This window comes from Dipodomys ordii, unplaced genomic scaffold, assembly GCF_000151885.1.
Source record: "Dipodomys ordii isolate 6190 unplaced genomic scaffold, Dord_2.0 Scaffold86, whole genome shotgun sequence".
In the NCBI taxonomy this organism is placed as follows: Eukaryota; Metazoa; Chordata; class Mammalia; order Rodentia; family Heteromyidae; genus Dipodomys; species Dipodomys ordii.
Window position 1 is genome coordinate 2,354,013 of NW_012267302.1, and position 23,447 is coordinate 2,377,459.

A 23,447-nucleotide genomic window follows, 5' to 3' on the forward strand; every position below is an offset into this window, starting at 1 on the left:
AAAAAAAAAAAGAGTCTCACTTTCCTGCCTAGGCTGGCTTTGAGCCACAATTCTCAGATCTCAGCCTCCTGAGGCACTAGGATCACAGGCATGAGCTACCAGCACCTGGCTAGCCCTTTTGTTTTTAACTTTTTGTTTCTGAGATAGTCTTATTAACTTTGCCCAAGCAGAACTCCAACTTGAGATCTTTCTATCCCTACTTTCATAGTAGCTGGGCTACAAACAGCATCACCATATCCAGCTTCCATAAAACATTTATTCAGTAGGGGAAAAAGTAAAAAGTTCAGTTTGAAATAAATGTGGAATGTGACTTCATGAATCTCATTTTCTTTTTTCTTTGGTCGGTTGTGAGGGCCTGAACTCTGGGCCTGGGCGCTGTCCCTCAGCTCTTCAGCTTAAGGCTAGTACTCTACCACTTGAACCATAGTGCCACTTCTGGCTTTTTCTGCTTATGTGATGCTGAGGAGTTGAACCCAGGGCATGTAAGGCAAGCACTCTACCACTGAGCCACCTTCTCAGCCCCCAAATCTCTTTTTTTAGGGAACATTCTTTTTTCTTTTTTATCTTTAAGTAGTTGAACAAAAAAATTCCCTTTCTAGGGCTGGGAAGGTGGCTCAGTGGTAGAGCGTTAGTATATGAACACAGTATATGAATACAAGATGTCTGACAACATTGTCACCCACTGCTCCTAACTCATCCTTTCTCTCATTTTTTTTAAAAAATTGAGATTAGGTGATTACACAAATTTCACATATATCACAGTATTGTGGAATAGTGATACTTAGTTAAAGTCACAAACACATTTTTAACATTCACAAGGTACATTGTCATTATCATGGTCTATATCGTTTGTGAATTCTATAAGCTTTGACAATACAAATGATTTTTTCCACATCAAGTGATGTTTACATTTCTTTCCTTTTGTTTAGTATAGGCTGTTCCTTCTTTTAGGGAACATTCTTTAATTAAATTAGGTCAGTCACCTGGCACTGGTTACTCACTCCTGTAATCCTAGCTTTTCAGCAGACTGAGGTCTGAGGATCACAGTTCAAAGCCGCCCAGCAGGAAAGTCTGTGGGACTTTTCTTTTCTTTTTCCCAGGGCTGAGGACCTAACCCAGGGCCTTACGCGCACCCACCGGGCGGGTGCCCTTCCGCTGGGTTAAACCCCCAGCCCCTCTGTGAGACTCTTATCTCCAATTAACCACCAGAAAACCAGAAATGGTACTGTGGCTCAAAGTGGTAGGGCATTAGCCTTGAGTAAAAAGCTCCAGGACAGTGCCCAGGCCCTGAATTCAAGCCCCTCAACCGATCCTGCCCCCCCCAAAAAAGTAGGACATTCTTAAACTCAAAATCCTCTTTTTTGGCCTCAGCCTTCTGAGTGCTAGGATTACAAGACGTGCATCCAACACCCACATTTTAGGTTCATTTCTGATGCCTAATCTGACTAACAAAATATTCTCACAAACTATGTTGAAAATAAACTATACAACTTGTGGGTTAGGATGAGAGAGAAAAACTGTGAGAGAGGGAAGAGGTGACATTGTCCAAAAAAAGAAATGTACTTTTTACCTGACTTAAGTAACTATAACTCCTCTGTACATCACCCTTATAATAACAATTTAAAAAATTGTTAAATGTTGTCACAAAAGAAAGACATAAGGGAGAGAGGGAATATTTTCCTAAGAAAATATATTAAACCACTGGAATGAAACTTTTCCATGTGCTATGCTTTTAATTTTTTAATTTAATATTTTTGTTGTTGTTGTTGGTCATGAGGCTTGAAATCTGGGCCTGAATGCTGTTCCTCAGATCTTCGGCTTAAGGTGAGAGCTCTACCACTTTAAGCCACAGCAACACTTCCAGTTCTATAGTGGTTTATTGGAGATAAGGGTCTCAGACTTTCCTGCCCAGGCTGGCTTTGAACCACGATTCTCAGATCTCAGCCTCCTGAGTAGCTAGATTACAGGCATGAGCCATCGGCACCCCACTTTTAATTGTTTTATTACTGCATAGAATAATAAATTTAAAATATATTTAAAATGGTATAATCCCAATAGGAGTTCAAACTGCATTTTGTGGTTCAAACTGGATTTTGTTTTACATTTAAAATTAAAATTAAAATTTTCAAAAAAGAGGCAAAAGTATAAAAAGCAAGACAGTGACCAGTAATACTTTTTATATTTTTCAAACTTTTCTTTCTCAGGCCCAGTATAAGAGGAGCTAGGAAATTCTGTTTTAAGATTATAGTTACCTGACACTGGTGGCTCATGCCTGTATTCCTAGCTACTGCCAGTCTGGGCCGAAAAGTCCCATGAGAAGCTTATCTCCAATTAACCTCTCAAAAACCAGAAATGGAACTGTGGGTTAAAGTGGTAGAGTGCTAGCCTTGAGCAAGAGAGCTCAGGGACAGTGCCCATGTCTTGAGTTCAAGCTCCTCAAGCGACAAAGAAAAAAAATATATAGTTTTACTGGCTGCTGGTAGCTCAAACCTATAATCCTAGCTACTCAGGAGGTTGAGATGTAAGGATCAAGGTTCAAAGTCAGCCTAGATAGAAAAGTCTGTGAGACTCAAGCACCAAAGAAGCTGGAAAAAGAATTGTGGCTCAAGTGGTAGAGTGCTAGCCTTGAGCACAAAAGCTCAGGGACAGTAGCCAGGCCCTGAGTTCAAACCCCAGAACCAGCAAAAAAACAAAGAAAAAACTTACAGTTTCAAAATCTAGTTATAATCTAGTTCCCCCCACCAGTATAAATACCCAACTGACACTGAAATAAAGGGTAAGAAAGCCCTTAGGAGAAATAGCACAGCCATGCTAGCTGTCAACATTTCAACTGCTGAGCACTGCTCTGTGTGCTAAAAGGTATACAAAAATATTTGAAGAAAAGGAATTTATTTGATTGAGAAAAAAATTAAAATTAAGCTGGAACACTACAGAATATGTGAACTATAAAATTTTAGGGAAAAATAAGGAGATCTTGTTGTACATAGGCTATATCAATACAATTTCTTGGGAAAGGGACCTAAAACAAGACCCCAAATACTTTACTTATTCTGAATAATGTCATAATGGCTTTAAAACAGTAACAAAATCTCTTTAGTCATACAACTATCCCAGAGAGAAATTAATAGAAATCCAGCCTTTCAGGCTCTTCATGAACTACAGGAAGATGCTGACTATACCTACAACTAAGTAGTAGAGCTGAAAGGTGGAGATCCAGTCTGACATCCATCCCCCTACTCCTCTAAATAAATGCAGGGAAACCTCTGAAACCACTAAATGCTCCCAAATTGCTTCATTATTTTGTCAACATGGCTCTCATCATCAACTTTTACTTCCTTCAGTTTTCATTGCAGCTCTAGTCAGGACTGCCTAGTCCTTGAATCTTATTACGTCACATAGTTAAATATACTTCCCTACACTATCCTGATATAAACTCACAATGACTAGAAGATATAAATTAATTTTTACCATTAGTAATCTTCTTAACCTCTCTTTCTTTTCTTTTTTTTTTGTTTTTTTTTGGGGGGTCCGGTCGTGGGGCCTGAACTGTGGGCCTGGACGCTGTCCCTCAGCTCTTCAGCTCAAGGCTAGCACTCTACCACTTGAGCCACAGCGCCACTTCCAGCTTTTTTCTTTTTGCTTATGTGGTGCTGAGGAATCGAACCCAGGGCCTCAGGCATGCAAGGCAAGCACTCTATCACTGAGCCACCTTCCCAGCCCCTTAACCTCTCTTTCATTCCATTTCTAAATCTTACCATTCAAAAAGTCTCAGCTACCTTACAAAAGATAGATGTGAACATGTGCATACATACACATGAACATAAAGGCATATATGTCCAAAATGCCATATTTGTTGTCCAGGACATACCTCTTCATTTAATACTTAAAGAATTCTAAGACACAAGAACTCAGAAGTCAGAGACAAAGATAACTAATACGCACATCACCCAACTTGAGGCAGGTGCCCAAACTGTGGATGACATCCTCTGCCAAGTCTGAATGGTCTGAGTCCCAGACCAGCCCAATTGTGATAATCTGTGGAGCATTCATCAACACACGACGAATCCGGATCCTCTCTCCACAGTTACTCTGAAATACATACATAATGCTAGTTCAGTATGTTTCCCAATGCTTCTGCCTCAGTTTTCCTAAGCCAAGGTTTTCCTCTCCCTTACCTCCAGTTAATTAACTCACCGGACAGTTCCGCAGGTCCCCCATGGTGCTGGCATTCTGAAGTAGCTCACCAAACATGCTTGGTGAAGGTTTTTCTCGTCTTTCCAGCATACAAATAGCCTGATTGCTTCAAAACAGGGAAAGAGGGGGATGATGGTGGGAGTTGTACTGAATTATAGCTAAACCAAAGAAATTATTTATGCCAGGTGCCAGTAATCACCTGCTTAATACCTATAATCCCTTCTACTTAGGAGGACTGAAATTCAAAGCTAGCAGGGGTAAAAAGTTCAAGAGATCCCATCTCTACCAATAGTTGGTTAAGTGGGTGGGCACCTGCCAACCTATATATGAGGAAGACTAAGGCTGGATGTGGTTCTCAGCCATCCAGAACAAAAATAGAGACCCTATCTGAAAAATAACCATAGCAAAAATGGCTGGAGGTAGTCAGGTGCCAGTGGCTCATCCTTATAACCTTATCTACTTAGAAAGCTGAGATCTAAGGATCACAGTTTAAAGCCTGGACAGACAAATTTGAAAAACTCTTTAACTCCCAATTAAAACTGTAGATGTGGCTCAAGTGGTAGAGCTCAAAGTCAAGTGAGAGCAAGAGGCCCTAAGTTCAAGCCTCAGTACCAGCACAAAAAACAGGCTGGAATAGGCCAAGTATAGAATGTCTTCCCAGTACGCATGAAGCCCTGAGTTCATACCCAGTACTTCCAAAAAGGAAAATTAATTTATGCAAACTTCTCACATTTGATTTTCTTCCTTGGACCACTGTACCACCTCTTGTCCTGACCAGCCACAAACACAATGAGTGCCTCTACCTGTCCCAAAATCCAAAGCTCATAGAATCCCCATTTCTCCTCCCACTTTGCTGGCCAGAACTAAGCCTAAGAAAAGGGGAGGGATAAGAGAGGAAAAAAAGGAAAACAATGGTTATTTTTAAATTATTGTTCTAAGATCCTGTAAAAAGCACAAACATGGCAAAAAGGATGTACTATATGGTAAAATCCAATCAACTGGAGGAATACCTAATGGTACAAGTGAGACTCACCAAAGAGAAGTAGTAGAGATGTAATGCACCATCTGGATGAAAGGCAGTGGATCAGAAGTGGCACCACAGCTTGTACATACACACTGGGCCAAGAAGAAAAAGAAACAATAAGCAACCACAGTTACGAACTATTTTGGAAGCCACTTTACATCCCACATCTCAAGATAAAGTGCTCCTAAAGAACAAGTCTAAGAAGAGATAGGGATAAAGATAAGGTTCACCTGTTCAAATAATGTCATTGCAAATTTCTGGTGAGAAATGCAGTGTTGGGCAGTACATATGTCCTCTTTGGTTTCATCAGCAATGTGGAAATGAATTCTCATCAGGAGGTTTTCCTGACAGGAAAAAAACAAAAGCAGAGCACCAATAACACTTAACAGAAAAATGGACAAACTGATAAGCACTTCACTCAAAGAAATAGCAGTCCTTCTGGAACAGAATAACTCTAAACTTTTGTAAAAAATATAAAAAATAAAAATAAAGGGGATGGGAAGGTGATTCAGTGGTAGAGTGCTTGCCTCGCATGCATGAGGGCCCTGGATTTGATTCATCAACATAACATAAACAAAAAAGCTGGAAGTGATGCTGTGGCTCAAGTGGTAGAGTGCTAGCCTTGAGCTGAAGAGCTCAGAGACAGTGCCCAGGCCCAGAGTTCAAGTCCCACAACCGACAAAAACCAAAATTAAAAATAAATAAATAAACAATATCAAAACCAGGAAATGGACATTAGGATAATCTACCAATTTTATTTGAACTTGTATGTGGGGGTGTGGCTCTGCAATTTTATCATGTGTGTAGTCATGTAACAATCAAGATGCAGTAGAGTTCCTTCACCATAGAACTCCATCAGACCAATCACATTTCTTAAACATAGCAACCACTAACCTTCTCTCTTATCAGTTTTGCTATTTCAAGAACATTCTAAGGCTGGGAATATGGCTGAGTAGTAGAGTGCTTGCCTAGCATCCATGAATTCCTGGGTTCGATTCCACGTACCACATAAAAAGAAAAAGCTGGAAGTGCACTGTGGATCAAGTGGTGGAGTGCATGCCAGCCTTGAGCAAAAGAAACTTAGGGACGGTACCCAGACCCTGAGTTCAAGCCTCAGGACTGGCTTTAAAAAAAAAAAAGAGCATTCTATACATGGGATTATACAGTACATAGGGCTTTGCACTCTCACTTGGCTTTCTCGCTAACAACTGGCACTCTACCACTTGAGCCACATCGCCAATCTGGCATTTTACTAGCTAATTGGAGATGAGGCCCTGAGTTCGATTCCTCAGTACCACATAAGCAAAAAGAAAAAAGCCAGAAGTGGCGCTGTGGCTCAAGTGGTGAGCACTAGCCTTGAGTTGAAGAGCTGAGGGACAGCGCCCAGGCCCAGAGTTCTAGCCCCACGACCGGACCCAAAAAAAAAAAAAAATGAATCTCATGGACTTTCCTGCCCATGCTGGCTTCAACCCACAATCCTTAGATCTTAGCCTCCTGAGTAGCTAGGACTACAATCATTTGGCACTCTCATGTATTTGTAATGGTTGCAAAGAAAGTCTTTTAAACATTGATGAACAGAATAGGAAGTTAGAAAAGTTAGGATATTACAGTCATGAGTATGACTTAACTGTCTATCAATAGCATCATCATATTCTCTGTTTAATATCTTAGAAATGGAAAAGTCCAAAAAGTGTGGTCTCCAGACTAGCACCATTAGTATTAGTATTATCTAGGTACTTGCTAGAGATGGATAATCTTGTGCTCTAAGTGTAGAGTCTAGCAATTGGTATTTTAATAAAGATTTGGCTCCTTGAAGGCAAGGACCACAGTTTTATGAAATTATAAGCACCAAACTACCCAAAATCAGATGGAAAAACAATAAACCCACTAGATAATACACTGTAAAAGTAGGAATACTCTAGAGCTCTAAGAAACTGGAAAAACTCCTACTTTTAACTATGGAGATCAGGCACAATAAACTCCATATAAAGTAGTCAGTGTCTGACAGAGAAAATCAAAAAGTCCCAACTCATATCAAAGAAGACCAAAGGCCAGAACTTACAAAGCATTCTGCAGCATCATCCATAATTCCCAGCTGGAAACGCTGTTCATCCTGGAAAGTCTTTGCCAGAGCACTGCGGAGAGTGTCAGATGGAAGCACTTTTTCACTACTACACTGAAACTGGTTAAAGATTCCCTGTAGGGAAGAGGTTAGACAAGAGAAAAAGAAAAGAAAAAAAAAAGCACAATGCTGTTATTAAACTTCTACACATCCCAGTCTGCCATGTTTGCATTTCTATGTTGATAGCTATGGAAGTAAATTTATTTCTCATGGTTAAAATGCACACACTTAGTAATTTTAAAATAAAGAAATAAAAGCCAGAATGAAGGACATGCTCTGCAATAGATCCTGCATCTAAGTATGATGCTGTCAAGAACACACTAGGGCCCACTGTCATTAATGAATCTAATGCAGTTACTTTATTTCATTTAAGTCAGAGAAAAAAATAGATATTTAGGTCAAAAGAAGTTACATGTAAATGGATTGGCAAATTATTCTGGGAAGGATCAGCTTACAAAAATTGGCCCTCTTTAAAAAAATTTTTAGGTAACAGAAAAATTTCAGAGTATAAATAAGAATATAATAATCTAGGCATAATGCTACTTGTCAAGAGGGAGTGAGGAAGGAGGTTTGAAAGTTCAGAACCAGTCTGAGTTATGCAGTATTAAAGATCAACCTATACAAATAGTACAGACCATGTTTCCGTTATTTTTGTTGTTGTTTAAAAAAAAAAAAGGCTGGGGCTGGGAAGGTGGCTCAGTGGTAGAGCACTTGCCTTGCATGCTCGAGGCCCTGGGTTTGATTCCTCAGCACCACATAAGAAAAAAGCCTGAAGTGGCGCTGTGGCTCAAGTGGTAGAGTGCTAGCCTTGAGCTGAAGAGCTGAGGGACAGTGCCCAGGCCCAGAGTTCAGGTCCCATGACCGGACCCAAAAAAAAAAAAGGCTACTCAATCTGCAGCAGAACCTGGTAGTCTCTCCACAGTAGTTAAAACTCCTACTAAATTTTGCTTATTGGGAAAACTTGAAGGACCAAAAAAGAAAAAAGGCAATGGTGGGTATGACTGATTAACTGGGGTCTTACAGATAATCGATTAAGACAGATGATGAAGAAAGGACATTTATAAGGTGAACAACCATGATATTGGGCCAGCAAGGAAAAATGATGAAAACAGAATACGTAGCCTCAAAGCAGAATGTGGACCAAAATACTCAGAAGTAAAAGTTACATTTGTTACAAAATTAAGATGACTAGAATAAGTAATTCTAGTAGAATGAAGGATACACAAAGCATACCAGTGTTAGCAAAATGACAAAATTCATATATCAGTAAAAAGTACTATAAGAGTTAAGAATGAGCCACATGCTAGTGGCTCATGCCTGTAATCCTAGCTACCTGTAATGCTTGTAATCAGCCAGCTGAGATATGAGGATCCTGCCTGAAAGCTAGCTCAGGCAGCAAAGTCTGTGAGACTCATATTCCTAATTAACTAGCAAAGCCAGAAGTAGAGGTGTGGCTCAAATGGTAAAGTGCCAGCCTTGTGTGAAAATGCCAAGTGAGAGCATTGAGACTGCCCCGAGTTCAAGCCCTGGCATAAACACAAGTGCAAGCGCGCGCGTGCTCGCTCGCACACACACACACACACACACACACACACTCAGAGCTGGGCTGGGAATGTGGCTTAGTTGTAAAGTGCTTGCCTAGCATGCATAAAGCCCAGGGTTCAATTCCTCAGTACCACATAAACAGAAAAAGATGGAAAGGATGCCGTAGCTCAAGTGGTAGAATTCTAGCCTTGAGCAAAAGCAGCTCAGGAACAGTCGCCAGGCCCTGAGTTCAAGCCCCAAGTCTGGCAAAAAAAAAAAAAAAAGAGCTAAGATGTCTACATCTGCCTACTAGACTATTCCTGATTTACCATACCTGCCATACTGGCCTCTTGCTAGGCCCCACACCCAACATGCATGATCTAGACTCTCAGAGAACTTGCACATGGATTTCTCTGTCTGGATCACTCTTTTTCTAGGTATCTGTGTGGCTCAGTCACTAATATACTGTAGGCATTTATACAAAAATAATCTCAAAAAAGTGTTTCTTAATCTATTTACTTAAAATTGCAAGCTCTACCCTCCCTATCTCTAAACCTCACCTTTATTTTTCTCTATGGCACATACTGCTGTCATTCTATATATTTTAAGTATTATCTGATTTCATTCTTTACAGTGTAAGAATAAAATCATAAAATTTAGCTAGGCGCTGGTGGTTCATGCCTGTAACCTTAGTTAGGAGGCTGAGATCTGAGGATCACAGTTCAAAGCCAACCTGGGCAGGAACATCCATGCGACTCTTTTTTTTTGCCAGTCCTGGGGCTTGAACTTAGGGCTTTGGCACTGTCCCTGAGCTGAGCCACAGCACCATTTCTGGCTTTTTCTATTTATGTGGTTCTGAGGAATCAAACTCAGGGCTTTATGCATGCTAGACAAGCACTATCCCACCAAGCCATATTCTCAGCGCCTCCTCCCCCCCCCCTCCCCACCCCCCCCTCCCCCCCCCCCCCGCCATGAGACTTTTTTTTTTGGGGGGGGTCCAGTCGTGAGGCCTGAACTCTGGGCCTGGGAACTATCCCTCAGCTCTTCAGCTCAAGGCTAGTGCTCTACCACTTAAGCTACAGCACCACTTCCGGCTTTTTTCTTTTTGCTTATGTGGTGCTGAGGAATCGAACCCAGGGCCTCAGGCATGCAAGGCAAGCGCTCTACCACTGAGCCACCTTCCCAGCCCCCACCATGAGATTCTTATCTCCAATTAACCACCAGAAAACCCAGAAGTGGCACTGTGGCTCAAGTGGTAGAGTGCTGGCCTTGAGCAAAAAGGAACTTGGGGACAATGTCCCTAGCCCAGAGTTCAAGCTCCAAGACTGGCAAAAAAAAAAGTATGCAGCAGGAAAAAGATGTGCCTAAAGTATAATTCACCAAGGCCAAGCCACCTGGCCAAAGCAGGAACTTATCAGAAAAAAAAGATTCTCATGGGACTGGGAAGGTGGCTCAGTGGTAGAGCGCTTGCCTTGCATGCCTGAGGCCCTGGGTTCGATTCCTCAGCACCACGTAAGAAAAAAGCCAGAAGTGGCGCTGTAGCTCAAGTGGTAGAGCGCTAGCCTTGAGCTGAAGAGCTGAGGGACAGCACCCAGGCCCAGAGTTCAGGCCCCATGACCGGACCCCCCAAAAAAAGAAATTGGGTGCAATGGTGCATGTCTATAATCCCAGCAGTTGAGGTTGAGGCAGGAAGATTTCAAGTCCAAGGCCAGTCTGGACTGCAAAGCAAAACCCTCTCTCCCCACACGACTCCACCCTCAAAAAAGAGCTGTTTCCAAAAAGATGATGAGCTGTTCCCCAACAAGTGAGATCTGGGAGAGAACAGATGGGCTGTGTCTGGAGGTTGAAGGAAAGATAGTCAGTAGAACATAAGATAGCATTGATAATTCCCTCATAGGTGGAAAATGCCTCCTGCTCAAAACCTTGAGCAGTAATCACTTGTGTTTATACTGTCATGAACCATCACTTACAGGAAACCAGCTTTACAAAAGAAGCCTTGAAGTACATCAAAGATTAATCACACAAAGGAAAACTTGAAAAACAGAGACCAAAAAGAGTAAAACCTTTTATGATAGGCTAACAAAACAAATTAAGCACATCCTTGTTAATTTCAATAACTAAGTTTTTTTGGTAAAACATGAACCCACACAGTATGGTTGTTTTCTGGACTACCTTGAGTATGATGTTACATGTATGTATGTATGTATGTATGTATGTAACATCATATTTTTTTTCTGGCCTTGAGCTTGCTAGGAAGTCACTCTACCAATGGAGCCAAGCATATAGACCTCTATAACATAAAAGGATCATTTTTTAGGTAGAAGCTAACTTATGCCTGGGTCAGCTTGGGTGTTGTTCTTCCTCCTTGTGCTTCCCTGTGTTGTTGGGGATGAAAGATGCATACCCCCTTCACCTGGCCATCAGCTGAGATGAAATCTTGTAAACTTGTATGTCTGAACTGGCCTTGGATTGCATAATCCCACATTCAGCTTCCCATCTTTGAGTTCATCATGTAATGATTTTCCAGATTGGATTTTTCACTACTGCTAATACATTGCCACCAACCAGGAATACAGGTTTGCCTCTGACTTTAACAACAACAAAAAAGTAGTCATTTGTCCATTTCTCTTGGGAAGATCCACATTCTCTATCAACTTTGCTTTGTAGTCATCATTTATAGGATATGACACCACTTAGTTTTTAATAACTTATCCACTGAGGGGTGGGGTGCATGCATATGTGTGCCAGTGCTTTTATTGCTGTTCTAATCCTGCGTCTTAGATTTGGAGCATATCCAATGTTCATATTATCACCTCATGATGTCTTTTCTGTGTTCTGTAATTTCCTTAATCTTCATCTGAGATTTAGTTTTTGTGAGGATTGTTCTTTGTAAATATGTGGATAAAGGTTGAAGTTATTGTCTGTGTCAGCAAAGAATATTGCCAATGTCTCAAGGAATTGTCTCATCACATCTTGTCTCATCATCACCAGCTTTATCATCAAGGTTTTGCCCCAGTATATAGACACTTTCAAAATGTATACTCCCAGACCTCCTGGCACTGACTATTCTGAGTCATCACAATACAGGCAGAAGGCTATGGGTAGCCAAAGAGAATGACATGTAACTATCCTGCCATGCATTTCTATTTGTCCTTCATGATAATGGATGTTCCTTGCTTGTCTCTGAAAATTTATGGCATAATTACAAATAATTTAATATAAACATGCTGCTCTTAGATTTATTAATTTCAAGTCTTGCCTGCAAGTGCCTTGATAAGGCAAGACTAGATGATTTTGCAGACCTTTCTTTGGCCTGAGAGCTGGTTGTTCCTAACCTCTGCTCAAGATACTAGTGAGCATCTTTCCTCCCCATACACATTCAATATCCATTCCTACAGTAACTTAAGAACAGATTTGGGTAACTTACTATTATTTCCTTACAAATGATTCTATATGAAATGAAGAAGGCAGTGGTACCAATATATATTCAGTATTATTTAATAAGCTATGGAGGAAATCTACCACAATCACTCCAAGTTATTTTGGAACAACTTAAGATCTAGTTATAAGTCTGGCAAAAAGTCAGCTAAGTCAGGGCAGGGACTTCTATAGTTTATTGTTAGAAGCTTAAAGAAAGCTTTTAAACTAGACCAAAAGTTAAGATCAAGTCAGTCCCTTGTTTAATTGGTTATCTCAAGTGGTAGAATGCTAGCCTACAGATTTTTAACTTTTAAGAAATAAAGAAAAACAAAGAAAAAGAAAGTGGGAGAAGAAATGAGTACTTATACAAACTGTATAATATTTGCTTTATAAAAATGACCACAGTTTGGCAAAACTATTGATCAATATTGCTTCCCAGTCTGATACTTGTATTAATTGTTACTGGTAAGATATGACTGCTGAAAAAGACCCTATCGCCAGAGCCAGGGATGAATGAGGTTTAGTCCTTTTTTTTTGCCAGTCATGGGGCATGAACTCTGTCCCTCAGCTCTTCAACTGTAGACTAGCGCTCTACCACTTGAGTCTCAGCCCCACTTCTGGCTTTTTCTGCTTACGTGGTACTGAGGAATTGAACTGACAGCCTCATGCATACAAGGCAAGCACTCTACCACTGAGCCACCTTCCCAGTCCCTGAGGTTTTGTCCTTTGTACGGAGTCCAAAACTGGCTCCAAAACAAATCAAAAGAAAATTATTTCCAGTAGAGCTCCATAAAAATCAAACATTTGGCTGGGTGCCGGTGGCTCACACCTGTAATCCTAGCTACTCAGGAGGCTCAGGGTTCAAAGCCAGCCCAGGCAGGAAAGTCTGTGAGACTCTTATCTCTAATTAACCACCAGAAAACTGGAAGTGCCACTGTGGTTCAAAGTAGCAGAGCACTAGCCTTAAGCTGGTGCTCCGGGCTAGTTCTCAGGCCCAGAGTTCAAGCCCTATGATGGACCAAAAAGAAAAAGAAAAAGAAAAAAATCAAACATTTGTAAACTCCAGGCCTTTCATTTTTCTCAGCAAAATATCCTCAACAATTAAGTCAGACTATTCTAATGCACTGTGGTTCAGATGATCTTGCTTGAGAAATAACAAGGCTCCAATCAGAAACAGAATAATATACTAGTTAAGAGCGTCAATTCTAGAGCAAAAATAGATTAAAATTCCCTACCCTTATACTAGCTATGTGACCTTGAGCAAGTTATTTAACTTCCCTATATTTCAGTTTTCTCTTTTCAGACAGTAAATAACAGTTACCTCTTAGAATTATGTGAGGATTAAATGAACATATGTGTAATTATACATATATATCATATATATCAATCTAAGATGTATAAGTTAACCTATAGAGACTATCATAACTGTAATACATATATGCATATATACATCTATGTGAAAATATTTTTTCTTAAGATAGATCAATGGATAATCTTAGACATGTCTAGTAATATAAGTGCCACCTAAATATCAAGTATCATCATCATCATCATCATCAAATTTAGGAGTCATTTTAAGATACTAAAAAGTCTATCTGCTCTATGCTGAAGAAGAGTCCTGATGTTTTTATCTTGAACTGAATCCTCAGTCTCTGAGATCTGGGTAGAAAGGACTATTTAATTTTCTATTCTGTTGCTCTCACTCAAGACAGGCAGGTTTCTTATGGCCTAGATAATTAGGGTTTCATCAGAGAAAAGGAAGGTCTAAGGTTAGAGCTCTGCCTGTACCCAAGTGGATTGGAAACAACAGCTCTGGCTCTTGTATTCATTGGTGCCAACATCTCCATGTCATATTCTTTTCTTATTTTATTATTTATGTTCACTAATTATAGGTACAATACATACTGGGTGCATTAAAATGGCCTCTCCTCTATTTTTAAAATTATTCTTGTCAGTCTTACTCTGCTATTGTTAGAAAGAAGCAAGTGTATTAGGGATGAAGCAGCATGAGCCCATCCAGCATGCATCTGTGAAGCTGCAACTCTGGAAGAAGCTGTAGCACAAAGCCCTTCTGTTAGGACAGCACACTAACCCCTGTGTGTCCCTCTCACATGAGCACAGGGGCTGGAACGGGCCTCCTCCTGTTCCATTTTTCACCCTCCTCCCACCTTTCCCAGAGGGAGATCCTGTTCACTCCAAAGAAAGCCAAGAACATTTAGTTCAGCAGTAAAAACAGGTGGCAGTACCAATAAGGAACAAAAACTGGTATTCATCCAATTGCTGAGTTCTATGGTAGGGAGAGAAAGAATAAGAAGAACCAAAACCCAGCTATCACTTTTTCTTGTGGGGTCTCTGATGGTTCAATTTCAATAAATATCTTTGAGGTTTCTCCCTGCTTACTGTCACAGGGTGAAACAAAAGAGGTATCCCTTTTTATTCTCATGAAATAGCAAATTACTTTTTGTCTGTTAACTGTTTTCTTGGAGATAGTACAAAAACAACAAGGCTTTAATGACTAAAAGCAGGTGCTTCCCCACCCATCTCTCTTGGATCCAGTAGCAAACAATTCTATCCACACGAGCACATAATTATTTGGATTAGCATAAACCATGTAAATAAGATAGATGTGCCATAAAGACAGAAAGAAATCCTTTGGGTTTTGGCATCTACAAATGCAGCTGTTGCTTAAGGTTCCCATCCACCCCCTGCCAAAACACAAGCAAAGAAGAGCTGTTTATTTTTCTCAGAATTCCTTAGCCTTACATCTAAAAGAAGTTATGAGTGGAGAAGGTGGGTGTCAAAAAGGCAGGCTGTGACCCTGCTATACTACTCCTTGGCATATACTCAAAGAAATGTGAATCAACATACAAATATACACTGTACTTATAGCATGCTATTTACAATAGCCCAGGTATGAAACCAGTTTAGGTGCCCAGCAAGCAATGACTGGATAAAGAAAGGTTGGTACATATATATAATGGAGCCATAAAACAAAAATGACATGTTATTTGCAGAAAAAAATGGATGGATTTGGAAACCATGATGCTAGTTAGACAAGCCTAGCTCAGAAAGACAATTACCGCCAGGTACTGGTGGTTCTCCTCTATAACCTTAGCTACTAGGGAGGCTAAGCTCTGATGATCACATTTCAAAGTAAGCCCAGATACACAAATATGAGAGACTCCTATTTCTACTTAACTTGCAAAAAGCTGGAATTGGAGGTATAGCTCAAGTGGTAGGGTGCCAGCCATGAGTAAAAAAAGCCAAGTAAAAACGAGGGGTCCTCAGTTCAAGTTTTTACTCATTTGCGGTATTAGAGCTAAAAAAAGAATAATATGGGGCTGAAAATGTGGCTGAGTGGTAGAGTGCTTGCCTAGCATGCATAAAGCCTTGGGTTCAATTCCTTAGCACCACATAAACGGATAAAGCTGGTAATGGAACTGTGGCTCAAGTGGTAGAATACTAGCCTTGAGCAAAAGATGCTCAGAGACAGTGCCCAGATCCTGAGTTCAAGCCCCATGACTAACAAAACAAGCAAACAAAAACAATAATATGTATGATTATAAAAGGGCTCCTGTTTGGGGAGGAGACTGAAAGAAAACTGATGGAAGTAAATATTATAGAAGTACATTTTTATGCATGTTTGAAAACAATGAAACCTGGGGCTGGGAATGTGACTCAGTGGTAGAGCGCTTGCCTTGCATGCATAAGGCCCTGGGTTCGATTCCTCAGCACCACATAAAGCTGGAAGTGGTGTTGTGGCTCAAGCAGTAGGGCACTAGCCTTGAGCTGAAGAGCTGAGGGACAGCTCCCAGGCCCAGAGTTCAGGCCCCATGATTGGCAAAAAAGAAAAAAAAGAAAAAGGAAAGAAATGAAACCCAACAAAAACTGTTTAAAATAATAGAGGAGTAGAGAGTGGGGTTAAGAAAGCATGATACTGATCAGATAAATTTGATCAAAATGCACTATATGTATATTGCAAATATCACAATGAAACTCCTTTGTATAATTTATGCTAATAATGTTATGCTAATTTTTTTTTTTTTTGGTCGGTCATGGAGCTTGAACTGTGGGACTGGGCGCTTTCCCTGTGCTCTTCAGCTCAAGGTGAGGGCTCTACCACTTGAGCCACAGCACCACTTCTGGTTTTCTGGTGGTTTATTGGAGATAAGAATCTTATGGACTTTCCTGCCTGGGCTGGCTTTGAACCAGGATCCACAGATCTCAGCCTCCTGAGTAGCTAGGATTACAAGTGTGAGTCTAGGCCCAGCCCAGTGCTAATAATTTTTTAAAAGACAAAATCTTGCAATCTAACAAAGGAAGGGAGAGAGGAAAGAAAGGAAGAAATGTTGTTAGTAATATCAATGCTTTTTGGGCCCAATGTCTGTAAAAAGTGCCCCAATCAGCAGCCCAACTAATCTCTGACAGATCCAATACACCTTATTTCTGTCATTAGTTCAGTTCTGGGGATTTCCCTTCTTAATCTATCCTTCTCAATTGCTCTTTATTTTAGCTGTTAATATCACTCTTTTTCCTACAACTTCTAGAAATTAAAGAATTGAAATGTGGCCGAAACCCACTAAAGATACAATAAGGGGGACTGGGAAGGTGCCTCAGTGGTAGAGTGCTTGCCTTGCATGCATGAGGCCCTGGGTTCAATTCCTCAGCACCACATAAGCAGAAAAAAAAAGCCAGAAGTGATGCCATGGCTCAAGTGGTAGAGCGCTAGCCTTGAATTGAAGAGCTGAGGGACAGCGCCCAGGCCCAGAGTTCAGGCCCCATGACTGACAGAAAAAAAAAAAAAAAGATACAATAAGGGAGTTAGTCTTTGATGATTGTTGACTGCTAGAAAGAAAAAAAAAAGAATTTTTACTGGTTTTGTGTGTTCAAAAGCATGTTGAAAATTCTGTTTCAAAATGGGGAAAGAGCCAGTCATCCATGGCTCATGCCTGTAATCCTCGCTACTCAGGAGGCTGAGAGCTAAAGATCATGATTCAAAGATAGCCTGGGCAGTTAAGTCCATGAGACTATTGTGTCCAATTAACCACAAAAAAAAAAACTGGAAGTGGATCTGTGGCTCCACTTATAAAAGCTTAGGGACAGTGCCCAGGCCCTGAATTCAAACCCTAGGACCATACAAAAAAAAAATTTTAAAAAGGATAAAGAATACCCAAATGTTTACACTTTTGTCACCCAAAATAACAATGGATTTTTAACATTTTATTGTAGAAAATTTCAAATATACAAAAAGCAAACAGAATAGGAAGGCAAACTCTACTTTTTTTTTTGGCTGTCAGACCTGGGATTTGAACTCAGGGCCTAGGCACTGTCCCTGAGCTTCTTTTGCTCAAGGCTAGCCCTCAACCACTTGAGTGACTGTGGCAACCTCTCATACAGCCTTCACCCAGCTTAAACCAGTATCAGATTATGGCTAGTCTTATTTCATCTATACCACCACACTCATTAATCCTATCAGATTGTTTGAAGCCATACATTTTTTTTTTGCGCGCGTGCGGGGGGGGGGGGGTGGTCATGGTGCTTGAACTCTGGGCCTGGGCGCTGTCCCTCAGCTCTTCAGCTCAAGGCTAGTGCTCTACCACTTGAGCCATAGCACCACTTCTGGCTTTTTTTCTTTTTGGCTTATATGGTGCTGAGGAATCGAACCCAGGGCCTCATGCATGCAAGGCAAGCGCTCTACCACTGAGCTACCTTCCCAGACCCGGAAGCCATATATTTTGCATCCATACATTTCTTTTTTTTTTTTTTGGTCAGTATGGGGCTCGAACTCTGGGCCTAGATGCTGTCCCTCAGCTCTTTAGCTCAAGGCTAGTGCTCTAGCCCTTGAGCTACAGAGTCACTTCCAGCTTTTTCTGTTTATGTGGTGTTAAGGAATAGAACCCAGGACCTCATGCATGCAAGGCAAGCACTCTACCACTGAGCTACCTTCCCAGCCCTTCAGAAAGTATTTCTAAAAAATAACTATTTAGGGGCTGGCAAAGTGGTTCAGTGGTAGAGCGCTTGCCTTGCATGCTTGAGGCCCTGGGTTTGATTCCTCAGCACCACATAAGCAGAAAAGAAAAAAAAAAGCCAGAAGTGGCACTGAGGCTCAAGTGGTAGAGTGCTAGCCTTGAGCTGAAGAGCTGAGGGACAGCGCCCAGGCCCAGAGTTCAGGCCCCATGACTGAGCCCCCCCCCCCAAACAAAAAACTATTTATTTAAAACATAGCCATTACTACATCGCTGCTAGGGGCCAGTGGCTCACGTCTGTAATACTGGCTTCTCAGGAGGCTAATCTGAGGATTGCAGTTCAAAACCAGCCCAGGCAGAAGAGTCCGTGAGACTCTTTTTTTTTTTTTTGGTTGGTCATGGGTTTTTGAACTCTGAGTTTGGGTGTGATATTCCTCAGCTTTTCAGCTCAAAGCTAGTGCTCTACCACTTGAGCCATAGAGCCACTTCTGGCTTTTTCTAATTATGTGTGCTGAGGAATCAAACTCCGAGCCTCGTGCATACAAGGCAAGCACTCTACCACTGAGCTACCTTCCCAGCCCTCCGTGAGACTCTTTTCTCCAATTAACCACCAGAAAACCGGAAGTGGTGCTGTGGCTCAAGTGATAGAGTGCTAACCTTGAGCTGAAGAGCACAGGGACATCGCCCAGGCCCAGAGTTCAAGCCCCATGACCGAAAATAAAAAAAAAGAAAAGAAAAGAAAGAAAAAAGATTATTACATCCCAAAAAGAGCAGCTTACTAGGAATGTTTTTTGGTTTGGTTTGGTTGGGGGGCTTTGGGAGGAAGAGGTGGTACTGAGGTTTGAACTCAAAAGTTTACATTTACCAGGTAGCAGGTACTCTATCTACTTGAGCTACATACCCAATGCTTTTCCACATTAGTTATTTTTCAAGCAGGGTCTTGAAATTTTTCTTAAGTAGGCCTTAGACCATGATCCTCCTGCCTAAGCCCTTCAACTAGCTAGGATATCAGGCTTATACCAATACACATGACTTACTGGTTGAGTAGGGGAGGAAAAAAAATCTCAAATTTTTGCCCAGAATATCCTAAAACATAATTTCCACCTCTCTGCTTTCTGAGTAGCTGGTATTACAGGCATGAGCCATCATGCTAATAGAAATTCTTCATCCAGGGCTGGGAAGATGGCTCAGTGATAGAGCGCTTGCCTTGTATGCGTGAGGCCCTGGGTTCGATTCCCCACTACCACATAAGCAAAAAAAAAAAAAGCCAGAAGTGGTGCTGTGGCTCAAGTGGGAGAGCGCTAGCCTTGAGCTGAAGAGATGAGGGACAGTGCCCAGGCCCAGAGTTCAGGCCCCACTACCGGACCCGAAAAGAAAAGAGAAAAAGCCACCTATCATATTCATTCCTGCTGCTGATACAAAATGAACACCTACATACAAAGAGAGACAGAAACACTAAGATGTGGCGGGTGCCAGTGGCTCATGCCTATAGTCCTAGCTACTCAGGAGGCTGAGATTTAAGGATTGCAGTTCAAAGCCAGCCTGGGCTGGAAAGGCTGTGAGACTCTTATCTCCAATAAACCACTCAGAAAACTGGAAGTGGTGTGCAGTGGCTCAAGTGATAGAGTGCTTGCCTTGAGCTGAAGAGCTGAGGGACTGCTTTCAGGCCCAGAGTTCAAGCCCCACGACCAAAAAAAAAAAAAGGAAAGAAACATAAGATGTTACTATAACAGAGACAAAACACAGAGACAAAAATGGGCAAATTCACCATAAGATAGCTCAACTTGTAGTAGGAAATAACAAGCTAGTGTTGAGATTTTACATAATATAAATCAATTCATTAGTTCTGCCACAATAAAAAAAAATAAGGAGAACCCCATAGATTTGAGTTTTCAAATCAAATCTTTTTTTTTTTTTTTTTTTTTTGGTCAGTCGTGGAGCTTGAATTCTGAGCCTGGGCGCTGTCAGTACCGCTTGAGCCACAGCGCCACTTCCAGTTTTCTGGTTGTTTATTGGAGATAAGAGTCTCACTGACTTTCCTACCTGAACTGGCTTTGAACCATGATCCTCAGATATCAGTCTCCTGGGTAGCTAGGACTATAGGTGTGAGCCACTGGCACCTGGCTAAATCAAATCTTTGAACTCAATACTTTATTTACTTAAGAGAAGGGACTCTTTTAGATACCTACAAAGATTTTGAGATTGTGTAATCTGTCATACAGTCTGGAAAACAATGAATAATGAAATGACATGTATTTTTCTTTGTAGTCCATACCCTTCTAGTTAAATATCACCTACAATTCTGAACATCAATTTTTTAAAAAGTTGAAGGATTCAGTTTTATATTAGTCAAATTGTTTCAATGGTTAAATTAGTTGAGAATAGTTAGACTAGCCAGTCTAGGAGGACTTTAAGACTAAAGAAGGCTTGGTGTCTAAGTCTCTCACCTGTAAACCTTGCTTCTCAGGAGGCTAAGATGTAAGGACTGAGGCTTGAAGCCAGCCTAAAAAGAAAAGTCTATAAGACTCCATCTCCTATTAACCAGCACAACACCTGAGTGTAGCTCAAATGGTAGAGCCCCAACCTGAGCAAGAAAGCCAAGTGAGTGCACAAGGCCCTGAGTTCAAGTGCCAGTAATAGTACACACACACAAAACACCAAAAAAAGAAAAGAAAGAAAAGGACTACAGGGGATTAATCAAGGAACCACACAAATATGCTCCTATTCAAGATGCAGGAATATAATATTTGGATGAGACATAAAGATATACTTTCTTATGTGTGAACTGTTTAATACTAGCTAAAACTTATGAGGAAAATACTAGAAATCCAATATCTTACTTGAATAGTAGACCAGGATAATGAGTTTACTCTTCACTAACACTAGTAATGAAGTCCATTTCTTTGATCTAATAAATAAGACTAGAATAATAATGAACAATGAATAATTTCTTATACCATCTTATTTCATGTGTTTATGCTTCATTAGCTAAAAAGAAACAACTACATAGTACAGCTCAGAAAATATTAAGTGATTTGTACGCTGCATTCTCAAATTTCCCCCAGTTAACAAGTGGACTATCAACAGAACCCACACCTTCCTGTCCCATCAGAACAATCTAACTGCTCTGTAGATATGGACATTTCAGGACATCTTATGTACAAAACCTATTTTCTTCCCCACCAGCCAAGTCCCTATGGATTCCATATCGCAGCTTCTGCATCTCACACTAACATTTTTAAAAGGAAAAACACTAGTTGAAATTTGTTAAATTTGATCATCAATGCAGCATTCTTCATTGCCTATAACAAAAAACACTCTGTCCTACATCCTGGCACTGTAAAGTCTCTAGTACAATCCCTGGAAGGGGAACAAAATCTTTGTAGCATACTAAGTACAGAGGATGGATTTCCTCCCTTGAACAAAGATAAATAAATAAGCCAACACCAAGTAAAGCATACCATGGGGACTGGGGATATAAGAGCAGATCAAATATAAATAATAAATAAGGGCTCTGGGCTCCAGCAATGACAATTTAAGTCAGGAAAAACCTTTTATTGATATTAGATTAAAATAATTTGGAGATATTGAGAGAACTGAGTAACTAGTACATAAACTTTTATTTGCTAAAACAGAGTTGGTAGTTATCCAGTTCAGAGTAAGACACTACAAATTCTTTTTTTTTTTTTAATTTGGTCATTGGTGGGGCTTGAACTCTGGGCCTAGGGCCCGTCCTGAGCTCTTCAGCTCAAGGCCAGTGCTCTACCATTTTAGCCACAGCACCACTTCCAGTTTTCTGGTGGTTAACTGGAGATAAGAGTCTCATGGACCTTCCTGCCCAAGCTGGATTTGAACCAAGATCCTCCGATCTCAGCTTTCTGAGTAGCTAGTATTACAGGCATGAGCCACTGTCCCTCAGCTACAAATTCTTTTAAACAAAAGTCATTTGTAACTTTCATGAATGATTTGGAGGGTGAAATTACTATATAAACTTAATATCAAGTATCATAGAAAAAACATTATATTGGGCTGGGAATGTGGATTAGTGGTAGAGTCCTTGCCTAGCATACATGAAGCCCTGGGTTTGATCCTTTAAAACCACATAAACAGAAAAAACCAACTACTCAGGAGGCTGAGATCTGAGGATTGTGGTTCAAAGCCAGTACAGGAAGGAATATTGTGAGATTCTTATCTCCAATTAACCACAAGAAAAACAGGAAGTGGCACTGTGGCTCAAGTGGTAGAGCACTAGCCTTGAGCTAAAATGCTGAGGGACAGCACCCAGGCCCAGAGTTCAAGCCCCAGGACTGGTAAAAACAAAATAAAAATTTTTACATTTTTCAGAACCCAAAGAAATGATTACAAATACTATGTACAAATCAAATAAAGCAATTCTAAGTATTTAATACAACATATACTATTGCACCTATGTAAAGCACAAGGATAGAAATACTGACAAATGTTCAGAAAATAAGAAAACAAAAACAATACAGATGTGAACCAAAAGATACTTCCATAAGGTTAATGGTAAGCAAATTTTAGGAACTAATGCAAGGTACCTACCTGGAAAATCAGGTGGTTTATATGTATCTTTCAGCAAGACACAAAAGGACATTCTTCTTATTAAAATTGGATGTAGGAAAGTCTACCAGCCTATTCATCTAGAAACATGTTAGTGTTTTGGTATAGTTTGGTTTACTTGTTAAGGGTAAATTCAAAAGTGAAAATTTTTGCTCCAATATAATGAAATCTGAGTTGACAGAATTGGCAAGTTCTCATAAAGTACTTCAAAGTAAGGAAAATTAGACTTTCCTGTTTAAAAAAAAATCGGCAATGCTTGATAAGAAATGTACTCATTATCTTGCCCATGTAATTGTAACCTCTGTACAGTATTTTCACAATAAAAAAATAAAATAAAAAATCAGGGCTGGGAAGGTGGCTCAGTGGTAGAGTACTTGCCTTGCATGCATGAGGCCCTGGGTTCCATTCCTCAGCACCACATAAGGAGAAAAAGCCAGAAGTGGCACGGTGGCTCATATGGTAGAGTACTAGCCTTGAGCTGAAGAGCTGAGGGACAGCACCCAGGCCCAGAGTTCAGGCCCCACAACTGACAAAAAAATCTGAAGCCAAGCACCAGAGGTTTACTTATCTCTCATCCTGCTACTTAGGAGACAGATCTGAGGATCTCAGACAGGAA

The 23,447-nt window shown here is 40.6% G+C and overlaps 1 protein-coding gene across 1 annotated transcript in view; it reads right to left on the reverse strand.

Annotated features, from left to right (window-relative positions):
- Usp54 (ubiquitin specific peptidase 54) overlaps positions 1-23,447 on the reverse strand; it is a 150,318-nt gene that overhangs the window by 58,537 nt on the left and 68,334 nt on the right. The window contains exons 4-8 of the mRNA XM_013025597.1: positions 7,281-7,415; positions 5,449-5,562; positions 5,228-5,310; positions 4,195-4,300; positions 3,939-4,089 (exon numbers count right to left, since the gene is read on the reverse strand). Of these exons, the coding sequence (XP_012881051.1) occupies positions 3,939-4,089; positions 4,195-4,300; positions 5,228-5,310; positions 5,449-5,562; positions 7,281-7,415 (589 nt within the window). The remainder of the gene's footprint in view (positions 1-3,938; positions 4,090-4,194; positions 4,301-5,227; positions 5,311-5,448; positions 5,563-7,280; positions 7,416-23,447) is intronic.